Genomic DNA, 12,828 nt, shown 5'->3' on the forward strand with positions numbered 1-12,828 from the left:
TTGGGGGGAGGGGAAAAGAAGGGGGGGGGGGGGGGGGGGGGCGGGGGGGGGGAAGGTTGGGGGGGGTGTTTGGGGGGGGGGGGGGGGGGGGGGGGGGGGGAGGGGGGGGGAGGGTTTTTTAAACTCATAGTAGTCCACAATCTTCTTAAAAGTTCAAGATGAAATTTCCATATAAATTACATGTACAACTTAAAACTACAACTTAAAAGGAGTAAAATACTATGAAATCCATTTAAATGAAATCAATCCAGAGAGAGACACTGAGCAGACCTTAGACTAGCTGCCATCTTGGAGTTGTACATGGAAAGCACAAGTCTCATGGAAAGCACAAGTCTCGACGCAGAGGGCACAAGCCCTCTGCGTCGCTGCGAACCCCCCTCCGAGCCCTCCGCCGTAGCTAGGCGTGCACCTCCAAAAATGTGCAACTTTGCGTTGAGGCGACGCAGACCACAAGGACTGTGATTGGTCAACTCGTCCTGTGTGTTTATAGGATCTAAATGAGGTCGAACAGTAGGACTGAAAGCTATGTTATCAAAACTGTCACATACTGTTGTTGTTGTTATTGTTGTTGTTTTATGTTTGCATGATGGTAACTTTTTTTGAGATAACTTATTGAGGGTAAATATTTCAAAAGTATGTTATATGGTTGAACGTGAGCATCATTAAATACCACTGTTTAAATGTATTATTCATTTGGATGGATTGTGCACCAGAAACCTTTGAATAACTATGTCACTGGTGGAACACATTTCCTGTTTAACACATACAGTATAGGCTTATTTGCAGGTAGGGTTTTTTATTTTTATAGGTCATACAAATGTCAGTACATTTCAAGGTCCCAATGTGAGCATGCTCTTTAACACAGCTGTACACTGCTATAGTCCCTAAAGGCTGGCTGTCTGTCAACTCCATTTTCTCAGGCCCACAAAGCCCAATGCCCACCCAATTGTTTAGGAGTGTGAAATAACACAATAATCAACCTGCCTGTCAGTGAGCATTGGGACAGTGTGTTCAGACCTGAAAATGACCTTGCTACTGCGAGCTGGAAACAAGAAAAGTTGCTGAAAATGTAACAGTTTATTTTTTTTCTATTAGGTTGCTCTTACAAATGCTTACAGCATGTCGGCATTTCCTCAGATTTTTAATGCTTAAGCCAGTACAATAAACACAAGTCTGCACAGCAGGCACCTTGTGACACAGCCATAGTGAACATTACAAATGTGTCATAAAGAAAAGAACATTATGTTCCTTCATGCAGGTTTCTGAGAGTTGTATTTCCTCTTACTGACAATGTACATTCATTTGACACTTCTCTGGAGCTTATGATAAAGATTTTGGTTTGTAGAAGCAGTTTGCACAGCATTTTGTGTTGTTTTTAAGTAAATGACCTAAATTTACTTCTTCTACCCTGTTGGAGCCATTATGTAGCTTTGCTTTTTGTTTTGGGGACATTATTGCATATGCAGTTTTGTATTTGATCACTGTTTGGAGCATTGTCACCGGAAAGCATAAATGTAATCAGCTAGAGCTACACAGGTGTGTGGCAAAGGGGAAAGCATCCAGCTTTCCACCGTGTTAATGGCTTGTCAGTGGTATAGTTTTATTAGGGTTTAGTTGGAAAGCAGACTGAAACCTACCTGAAATGATGGACAACTGAAATGTACCTGTGCCACGTGGTGAGCATGCACTGTCGTGAAATAAATGGGTCACCGCACTGAAAGATATTTAAAGTATGGACATTCATTTAATAGCAGCCCAAACCTGACAAAAGCAAGATCTTCCTTTATCTCACCGCATTGGCCTAATGTAGGTCTGGTTAAAAGACTCTACATACCCTTTTGATGAAAATAAAATAAGGGCAATAGGTCTGGCTCCAGGAAATGGGGACTTTCATATATAATATATATATATATATATATATATACTTCACACTTTTTCACTTCTCTCAAAATTAAGCTTAACATTGTTACCATTGTTACATTGTCCAGACTGACGCACTCAGAGGCACAAGCTATATATATGCCATCGCCATAGTCATGGGCTGTGTGCTAAATCTCTGCCTATGGGGAATTTACCCACCAGCATGACAATGGCCAGCCTCATAAACTCCTCTTGACCCCTTGTCTGTCCTCTAACCACAGAGTCCAACAGAGGGGAAGGATACAGAAAGAGGACCTAACACAAAAAGAGAGAAAGAAATTGCCTTTGCAAAAACACTGTTTCGTAACACATTGCTGTCATGGAAGTAGAGTCTGGCATAGCCATTTCTCATCAACCCACCCCAACAAGAGCAGGAGTTACTTTTCAGAAACTTGTAGCGATTCTCCCCTACAATCCTCTGTGTCAGAGGCGTGATTGAGAAAACCCCTCCCCTGAAAACTAGTCATCTCAGCATGTCACCTCATTAGTGAGAGCAGATGACAATTCAAAGGGGAGAAAGAGACAGAGACAAGGAGAGTTAGACAGAGGAGAGGTCATTGTATGAGATGAGAGACTACTGATTCCAGCTGATTTTTTATTTATATATTATTTGCAGGTATCAGCATATACTGAAGCTACTTTTACCACATCCATTAACCTGACAAGTGGATGCATTTTACTGTTCCTTGGGGAAACTTTTAAAAAGAATTCGAGAGGAGACAAAAAGAGAAGAACGAGAAGGAGAAAGAACTGTGCCATCTGAATGTGGAGAGTTCCCTAGTTTGGGTTGTTTTAACTTTCCTTATCCAGATCGGTTCCCTCCTTCACCATGGCGGCCAGGTGGAAACTCCTCATACTGGGTGAGTCACATCTGTCATGCATTTGCACAGTAGTTTGGATGGAAAATCATCTGCTGAGAAAGTTAGAAAATGTTCTGTGCTCCAAGGAGGGAAACTAACTGGCTTTAGTTGCCTGCAAACTTTTCAGAATAGGTATTTATATCAGTGTATGTCTCTTATAATCTACCATGACATTTTAGACACTTAGTATTTAACACATTACTGAAATTAAATGTATACATGGAGCGGAGTTAATAAAGTTAATAATTGTCTAATAATAGTCAAGTCAAATGTGTTTATAGAGCACTTTTTTTTTTAAATATTGACCAAAGCGCTTTACAGAGAAATTTAAAATAAAATCACATGATCACAACAAAAATAAATCAGTAAAAGACTGTAACAGACAACATTAAAACTATTTTACTCTATATAATGTTTATTTCTAAATTCAATGTTTTTTAACTTTGTTTAACACCATTTCGCTGAGATAAGAGTGAGAAACTCAAACTGTCACAGTTCTTAATGCGAGCCTCTCTGCAGCAGTCAGTCTGACTCCTGAGTGTGGGAAAGAGCCCAAATCAATTACAAGAAAAGAAGGAGAGTGATGCTGAACACAGCAGCTTTTCTTCTAACAACTCACTATCTTGGCCCCACTGCACAGAGGACCTCTGTTCCTTTTCTGCTTTTAAAGTGGTATTTATACACTATGAGCTCATTGCACAGCACCCACGTTACTTGTTGCCTCATAGCGCCCACTGTCACACAGGAAGAAACTCTATGCGTTGCTATGAGACAGCACAACATTGAGAAATAACCTCTGCAAGCGACCAACTTTTGATAATGTCCTGATCTCAATCTTAGCAAGCCATTTTCAACATTTGATATTATCCTGTCCTCAGATATGAATGTAAGCTTAATCCAGGCTACATCATGATATCAGCTGCCTTGAAAACAGTTTAGGGTGTTAATTCTACATTATGTAAATTAGTTTGTCATCTTCTTAAGTTAGTAATTAAATGATCAGTTCTGCCAAATCGCCAAAAACATGCTGTACTTTCCTACTTACCCACAATATCCACTGTATCCAATAGGTTTTAAGGGAAACTATTTTCTTCCAAAGGTAAAACAAATGAAACAATTGAAACTGTTGTAGAGTTTTTTGGGGGCATTTTAGGCCTTTATTTTTATAGGACAGCTGAATACATGAAAGGGGGAATGACATACAGCAAAGGCCCGCAGGTCAGAGTCGAACCCGCGGCTGCTGTGTCGAGGAGTAAACCTCTTTAAGTGGTCGTGCAGGTCTACCAACTGAGCTACCCAAGTCCCCAGAGAGAGGTTTTTAAAGTACAAAATTCCATTCACCTCCAATGTATTAGCACTTGAGCAGCAAATATCGTCAACAAATAATACAAAAACTATCTGCATGGCTAGACATCACTATTAATAACTAGGAATATGCATCTTTATGATTTGAATGAACTGACCCTTTTTTAATTAACAACGAATTACCTGCTTCTTTTGATGATGATTATAGAATGAATTGTATAAACTGATAATGGGAAGAAAAAAAGTAACTGGACTCTTTCTTCCTGTTTCCATTAGCCTGTACATCACACCCATCTGGTGTCATTTAGGCGACCACAGAGGACTGACTCTGCACTTTTACAGTCTAAGGATATAGCCTAATGTTTTTTTTGTGCTTGTGCCACGCCAGCTGATGTTTCCTCATACATAGGAAGCAGAGTTCTCCAGACACCCATGTGTTCATTTAGAATAATGGTGCAGATGCTGTTGGAACAATCTGAGGAAATGAGGGTAGAAAATCAGGGAATTTATCTTTTCGACAGAGCCTTTTTAAAATCAGGACATTTTTTGGTTGTGTTATTTATGTGATCAAACTGATCATTTAATATATCGGAAGCTAAACTAAAATACCTTAGAACGTTTTTTTTTTTTAATGAGTGTAGATTAAGAGATTAAGCATGGGGGCCAGTGTAGCAGATGTTGCATTATTGCTTAGAAGATGATGAATTTGTAGACTGACAGTCGCCTGCTTGCTTTTCAGCTCTGTACCTCTCTCTCGTCATGGTCCTGTCGCAAACAGGATGCCCTGAAGGATATAGTCTTGAGGACGAAACCTGCGTTGGTATGAAAAACAAACTTATTTTAACACATAACCCACTACTGAAATACAGGCATGTGGTGGCATTGTGCGTTTTTATCGTTTGTCATAGATTAGTCATCTTTGCATTTAGAAATTAGAAACTGAAAATATAGAAAATGGTTTGCTAGATAATTCATGTGAAATCAAATAATGTATAAAAAATTGCATTCCAAATGTATTACCACATAACTTTATTTTTGGTATGGAAAGAGTGATAATTGCATTTTTTCATGTTCATGTCCTTAATTAAGATTATGATGAATGTGCTGAGGACGAGGACTATCCTGATGTTATTGGGCAATGTGGAGAGGATGCGACCTGTCACAACACAAATGGCAGCTTCTACTGCCGATGTCTTGACGGTTACAGATCATCAGGGGATGAAACATCTCCAACATGTAAAGGTAAGTCATCTTGTATATTGAATCATCGTGACGGAGACTCTGATTCAAAGTTGTACTGCTGCAGTCGTCATTCAAATATAAAAGTCCTGTCCTTATCTTTTGCCTTAAGATATCAATGAGTGTGCGGAGGACGGAGGCATCTGTGGACTTAATGCCATATGTTTTAATACAATTCCACATTATTCCTGCATATGTGATGATGGATTCATTTCCACTACTGGGGTGGAAAGTTTTCGCCACGGTGACAACGTTACATGTCAAGGTAAGATGCTTGTCAGTACCCTCACTGTAAAAAAAAATACTGTGGTAAGTTATATATAGGGTATGTACCATACTTTATGTATTCCTTTCTCCGCTATTTTTAAACTGCGTCTTCCAGATACTGATGAATGTCTAGGGGAAAAGGTTTGTGGTCAAAATGCAACATGCGTCAACACACCAGGCAGTTATCTCTGTGTCTGTAATGCTGGCTTTGGACTGAAATCAGGCAAATCTAACTTCTCTGGCAATCAGGAGCAATGTGAAGGTGAGGACAATGACATGGTGCTGCAAAATACTTTTAATTTTACTATTTATTTGATATAGTAATGAGTCTTAGTGATGTAGTGTATGTTTTTCACGAAAATTGTCCCACAAAAGTGGAACAGAATTAAAAGAAAGTTAACACTATTCATTTTAGTTCTGACTTCTTTGGACTTTCAAGGTTGTGTTTTTATTTAGTGAATGTCTGTCCTCCTGTGTTTTGGTTCTGCTTTATGTTTTTATGCATTATCTTTAAAAACCTATCAAGCTCCATTTTGGATATGTATTATATAACATTCTGGTGGACCAGGATGTTTGTTGTTCCATTAGCACTGACTGAAACATGTATTCCTTTCTCCGCTATTCTTAAATGGCGTCTTCCTTCATATATAGATACTGATGAATGTCAAAGGGAAAAGGTTTGTGGTCATAATGCAACATGCGTCAACACACCAGGCAGTTATCTCTGTGTCTATAATGCTGGCTTTGAACTGAAATCAGGCAAATCTAACTTCTCTGGCAATCAGGAGCAAGGTGAGGACAATGACATGGTGCTGCAAAATACTTTTCATTTGACTATTTACTACTTATTTTATGTAGTAATGAGTTTCAGTGATGTAGTGTAGGTTTTTCAAGAAAATTGTCAGAATTAAAAGAAAGTTTACACAATTCGTTTTAGTTCTGACTTCTTCTGACTTTCAAGGTTGTGTGTTTATTTAGTGAATGTCTGTACTGTGTTTTGGTTCTGCTTTATGTTTTTATGCATTATCTTTAAAAACCTATCAAGCTCCATTTTGGATATGTATTATATAACATTCTGCTGGACCAGGATGTGTGTTGTTCCATTAGCACTGACTGAAACACGCCATACCATTTACCACTCCCTGATTTTTTACCATACTTTATGTATTCCTTTCTCCGCTATTCTTAAATGGCGTCTTCCTTCATATACAGATACTGATGAATGTCAAAGGGAAAAAGTTTGTGGTCATAATGCAACATGCGTCAACACACCAGGCAGTTATCTCTGTGTCTATAATGCTGGCTTTGGACTGAAATCAGGCAAATCTAACTTCTCTGGCAATCAGGAGCAAGGTGAGGACAATGACATGGTGCTGCAAAATACTTTTCATTTGACTATTTACTACTTATTTTATGTAGTAATGAGTTTCAGTGATGTAGTGTAGGTTTTTCAAGAAAATTGTCAGAATTTAAAGAAAGTTTTCACAATTCGTTTTAGTTCTGACTTCTTCTGACTTTCAAGGTTGTGTGTTTATTTAGTGAATGTCTGTACTGTGTTTTGGTTCTGCTTTATGTTTTTATTCATTTTCTTTAAAAACCTATCAAGCTCCATTTTGGATATGTATTATATAACATTCTGGTGGACCAGGATGTTTGTTGCTCCATTAGCACTGACTGAAACACGCCATACCATTTTCCACTCCCTGATTTTTTATTTATTTTAGACATATGTATGATTGATAAGACAATCTGCGGAAATGGAACCTGCCACCATGGAGCCAACAGCCATTACTGTGCATGCCACGCAGGGTTCACTAACTATGGCAACAAAGGGTCTCGCTGCACTGGTAAGAACACATTAGCACTCAAATTTTTCCAACATCCATTACTGAACCGGTGTTTGTTCAGTAAATATATGTAAACAGAACACGAGTATAGGTATAGCTTCATAATATGAATGCTATGGTCATCAGCAAGCACATTAAATTAAACAAAACCTTTCCTTTCCTCAGCGTTAAACTGTGATGTATTCAAAAATATGAGCATTCTGGAAGAGGTAACACTACGCCATAAACAGTTTTATCACAGTTCAGCATATATATAACATGTCTATGGCCTAATGTTTTGTTTCATTCTCCCCAAATAACTCTTCTAGAAATTGAACTCATCTCATAATCTCATGATGCAGTTGAAAAAAAGCTGTCTGGACCTTACAGAAAGTGAGAATCCGACAGAGGTGGATGGAGAGGAACTATTAAAGGTATTTCTGCACATGATTGAATTGAAATGCAATTTGATTATGCAATGCAAAAGTCTTCAGTTCCTCAGAACAGAAATAGGAAGTTCTGCCCCTTCAAGCTCTGTCACATTGTATTCAGATGTCTGTGCACAACTATGCAGACTGTTTATTTTGACCTGAGGTGCTATGCAGCCTGAAAGTCTGCCTCGGTCTGACTCTGTCTCCTGTTACTCCCTGCACATGCTGGTGTTGCTCCCTCTCCCCCTCCTCTCCTGTGGCTGTAGAGACTGTTGTCTTTGATCGATCATCTCTTGTCCCGTGGAGCCTTCAAAGATAACAGGAAAGTCTCCACCTTTCTGAACATGGTGGAGAACATTCTGGGGTTCATAGGACCTTTCATTAAGCCCCCCGGCACAACAAGATCTTCCACTCACACAGGTACAAAGACAAATTGTTGAGGTTTACACTTTTTCAGATGCACTGTATTGTTCAACAGTTGGTAGATTTCTCTTTTGCTGAAATCGTCTACAGTATTGACAAGCAAGTCATGTTGATACAAATGTGATCTTTGTATCTGGGTCCAGAGATGGGCCTGCGGATACATAAGGGGGCTGACTTACCCCAGGGAGCTGTGACTTTATCATCTAACCATGTTCGGCTGGACATCCAGTTGGAGACAGCTGCTGGAGAGCCCTCCTATTACCCTGGTAATGATCATGCCTATAATTAACACATTTGTAACCACTTTCATTAGGATGTAGATAATTTATTCAATGCAATACATGTCCACTTAATCCAGTGTTATCCTGTTGTTATTGTAAAAGGCTTTACAACAGTGTCCTTGCTGAGCTATGCAAACCTGGAAGACTCTGCAGATGGCTTCTTTAGTGGGATGAAACGACAAGCGGACGAAAGCTTTAAGATCAACTCTAAAGTTGTGACCGCCACTGTCAGTAACAGAAACACAAGCCACCTCAAGGAGCCAGTCAAATTGACTTTCAACCACCTCAAACAGGTAGCATCTAGTTTGCCATGAAGGATGATAATATCTCTGCAGGAAAATATTACCTCTTTAATGGTCATTATCTCTATTTTGTTTCACAGTCAAATGAATCCAACCACACCTGTGTGTTCTGGGATTCCTCGGAGAATGGAGGGTCATGGTCTGCTCGTGGCTGCAGTGTGGTGGAGTCCAGCCCTAACTACACTATGTGTTCCTGCAACCATCTGAGCAGCTTTGCTGTGCTCATGGCGCTCTATGAGATAAAGGTTAAAACTCTCAAGTTACATATATCATATAATGATACGTAGCAAATCATGACGCTTATAGTTCAGAGTTTCTAGTTGAAACTTCAGTGTGTGTGTGTGTGTGTGTGTACTGTAATGTCACCCTCTCTCTTTCAACAGGACAACAACAACAATTTTGTGTTGAAGCTGATCACCCAAGCGGGTCTGTCCCTTTCACTAATTTGCCTGTTCCTCTGCATCCTGACGTTCTCGCTGATCCGCTCCATCAAAAGCCCAAGAACCACCATCCACCTGCACCTGTGCATCAGCCTCTTCTTTGCCACCGTTATCTTCCTTGCAGGCTTTTCTCGTACGGAGAACCGGGTAAATACTTCTGTAACAGCTTGCACAGTCAATATGCCTGCACAGTCCAGATGAGTGCAGTAAGATTCCTGACACCTTCAAATACAGCAGAGCAATAGATAGGAATATATTTGCATTAACCTAAATCCTGGACTATACACCTGCCCATTGCACATAGATATTATTTTTTTGCACATTCTGCACTAAACAAATCAGCCTCTTTTTTTCTTATGTTAAACAGCTATTTTGTATGTATTTGATTCTGTATCTATTGTTTATTTCATAATAATGTTTAGTATGTTTGTTTATGTATGCACCAACCACCAAGGCAAACTCCTTGTAAGTGTTACTTACTTGGCAATAAATCCTTTTCTGATTCTAATACTAAGGAACAGCACAGCTACTGAATGATTTATGTGGGTGCTGAAGATTTATAAACAACAATTCAGTTTTTTCCGTATTTGTTTCTCCCCATTTCTCAGCATCCTTTGTCCTTTTTTCACTGCTGTCATTCAGATCTTCATCTCTCTCCCTACTGCATTAGGTTGGCTGTGCAGTGGTAGCAGGGCTGCTGCATTTCTTCTTCCTGGCAGCATTTTGCTGGATGTGTCTGGAGGGCATTCAACTCTTCAGGATGGTAGTCCTGGTCTTTAACGCCAACTTCAAAATCCTCTACATGATGGCAGGTGGCTATGGAGTCCCAGCTGTTATTGTCGCTATAGCTGCCTTAGCTAATCCCAAGGGATATGGCACCGAAACATAGTAAGTGCCCCACACTGATGCTGATCTTGTTTTATTTTTGATTTACCTGAATCCCAGGTTATGTTGACATAATTCTCAATGTGCATTGCAGTTGTTGGTTAAACCTAGAATTCATTTGGAGTTTCTTTGCCCCTGCCTGCGTCATCATCATTGTGAGTAAGAAAATAATTATTGAGTTGAAAACTATCCCTAAACTTTGAACTTTGATAAAACCTCATCATCCGTTGCCTTTCAGGTAAACGTGTTCTTCTTTCTCATCACTGTGTGGAAGTTGGCACAGAAGTTCTCAAGTTTAAACCCTGACCTGGACAATCTGCAGAAAATAAAGTGAGTCAGCACAAGCTGCCTGCAACAGTCAGGCACACATATGTACGAAGCGTGCATGTTTGTAAAAATGGGAGCATAATTTGACTAAAGAGACATTAATACAAAATATTCTTCCCTAAAATGTAAGCTACTCTTGTTAAAGTGCCTCAGATTAACCTGTGTGTATCTTTGTTGCCTCCTGCAGGGCGTTCACCATCACTGCAGTGGCTCAGCTGTGTTTGTTGGGCACCATGTGGATCTTTGGTTGCTTCCAGTTTGAGGACACAATAATCTCATCTTACCTGTTTACCATCTTTGGCAGCTTTCAGGGCGTTATGCTCTTCGTCATGCATTGTCTGTTTTCTAAACAGGTCAGTCAATCTCCTCTCAAAAATAAAAGCTATGTTGCTTTTTTCTGGTGTCAAAACTGAATTTGTATTCTGATTTCAGGTGAGGGAAGAATATGGAAACATCCTGTCCAGATTCTGTGCACCTGGGAAGAAGAGCTACTCAAACTTCAATTACTCGCACACGAGCAAAGCTCATGTAAGCCGTTATTTTGATGTCAATTAAGTTAAACGGTATTATCCAATCATTTTGACATCCACACTCACTAGATCTATTTTCATAAAACACATATTATCTAAAGGAGGCTAGAAAAGAATTACATTTACTTATTGTTAAATAACAGATGCCTTATTTCCTCACGCAGAAACAGTAAAATTAGATCAAACATTTAGTATGCATGTGGACAGCATACATTTGATCTGTAATTAGATTTTGTAAGAGACTTAATGTGGTTAAGTCATTAGAAGTTTGATTTGGAAACCTTTCCAAAAGCAAACCTATAATTCTTTTCCAGGATTTGAAGATGACAAAGTATTATAGGAGATGGAAAGTGAAGTGTGTCAGAGGATAGCCTGTCCTGAGAATTAAAGATTACTGACATTGTCTGTCGTGACTGATCGGCTTGTCTCTCCCCTATGCGGTCCTCAGGCATCAAAGAGCACCCAGGACACAGGAGAGTCTCGCATCTGAGCAGAGAAACAGTGACGTGGGCGCAAAGTCCGATTTATTTCCTAAAGACTGCCATCTCAGACATTGGGCCAACTACTGCCCTGCCATTTGTGGAAAATGCAAAATGTTGTAAATAGTATCCTTCTTTACATTTTTCTTTACTTTTTTGTTATTGAGCTGGTCTTTGTATTTGAAGCTAAAATGGAATTGTTGATGGTTATAATTTAATAGAATTAAGGATTTCCTTCAAAATGAGAAATTACATTTGACAGTATTACCATAATAGAGACTATTCTGTTTTTAAAAACTGAATGTTTTGATATTTGAGTAAAGATGTTAAGATGATCTGTGATTTAAGCACATAGTGTACTTTATTTTCATGTCAACACTTATTTTATTTGAGTATTTATTAACGGTAAAAAATGAATCTCTTATTTTGGACCAAAATATCAAAGTGATAGATCATTTTATGAAGACCTGTTTAATCAGGTACATCTAACATGGCTTGTCATGTCATCCAGGTACTTTATTCAATCAGCAACAATCTGAAAGACATTTCTGAGGCAAGCACCTTTTTTCTGTATAATTTAAATTTAATTTTTAAATTGATATTATCTAAATATCATCAACAAAAGGGAGGATAGCTATGAAACAGAAATACATTTAAATTTATGTTTGTGTATATTGCTGGGCAATAGTTGACTACATTCCTGCTTTATTCAGCGTGCTGTATCATGTTAAATTAATTTTTCCAAATAGTTTAAAAGAGTTTTTTATTTATCTAGTTTTAAACTTGAATGTTTAAAGATAACTTTTTTTTATTATTGTCTATAAGAATGTTAGTACAATTTTGACTTTCTGATTGATGTTTGGTCAAAATACCTGTCTTTTGTGCTGTATTTTTCTTGCCTCTCCTGGAAGCTTTAAATGAAATAAATATCCTGATGTACCTCATGTTTAAAGGTTCTGTGTGAAGGTCTTCCCATCACTGGCCTTGAATTATTTTATATAACATATATATAAATTAGTTTTCAACATCTGAAGGAAAAATACCTCTTTATCTTCAAATTTCTTTATGTCAGAGCCAAGATTTAGCAGAAAAAGCAACAATACATCAACAAACTAAGAGTGACGTTAAAGAGATAACAGAAAGACCATTGCCAAACCAAGACAATGATATTATCTTCATTTCCAACTTCATTTGTGACACTTTACTTTAAAGCTAGAAAGATTACATACAGAGGAAATAGAAGATTATCATCTCTTCCTTCCTGTTTATGTGGAATACATGATGGTCTCAAAAACAAGTCTTAAGTCTAAAAA

The 12,828-nt window shown here is 38.5% G+C and overlaps 1 protein-coding gene across 5 annotated transcripts; it reads left to right on the plus strand.

The window, feature by feature from the left end:
• Positions 1 to 2,079: 2,079 nt before the first annotated feature.
• On the plus strand, positions 2,080 to 12,459 carry LOC120574506 (adhesion G protein-coupled receptor E2). Of its 5 annotated transcripts, none has more exons than XM_039824866.1 (21): positions 2,080 to 2,780; positions 4,825 to 4,905; positions 5,175 to 5,327; positions 5,437 to 5,589; positions 5,725 to 5,853; positions 6,243 to 6,383; positions 6,804 to 6,944; positions 7,316 to 7,438; positions 7,604 to 7,647; positions 7,747 to 7,851; positions 8,115 to 8,268; positions 8,415 to 8,537; positions 8,655 to 8,845; positions 8,935 to 9,099; positions 9,238 to 9,441; positions 9,965 to 10,182; positions 10,274 to 10,334; positions 10,418 to 10,509; positions 10,694 to 10,859; positions 10,939 to 11,034; positions 11,485 to 12,459. In XM_039824866.1, the coding sequence occupies exons 1-21, from the start codon at positions 2,750 to 2,752 to the stop codon at positions 11,524 to 11,526; spliced, it is 2,613 nt and encodes an 870-aa protein (XP_039680800.1). In that variant the 5' UTR covers positions 2,080 to 2,749; the 3' UTR covers positions 11,527 to 12,459. The 5 variants fall into 5 exon arrangements, with proteins under 5 accessions (XP_039680800.1, XP_039680799.1, XP_039680801.1 ...); XM_039824865.1 differs by having other exon boundaries at positions 2,081 to 2,780; positions 5,707 to 5,853; XM_039824867.1 differs by lacking the exon at positions 6,804 to 6,944 and having other exon boundaries at positions 2,081 to 2,780; positions 5,707 to 5,853.
• Positions 12,460 to 12,828: the final 369 nt, after the last annotated feature.

This window comes from Perca fluviatilis, chromosome 15 (genome assembly GCF_010015445.1).
Source record: "Perca fluviatilis chromosome 15, GENO_Pfluv_1.0, whole genome shotgun sequence".
In the NCBI taxonomy this organism is placed as follows: Eukaryota; Metazoa; Chordata; class Actinopteri; order Perciformes; family Percidae; genus Perca; species Perca fluviatilis.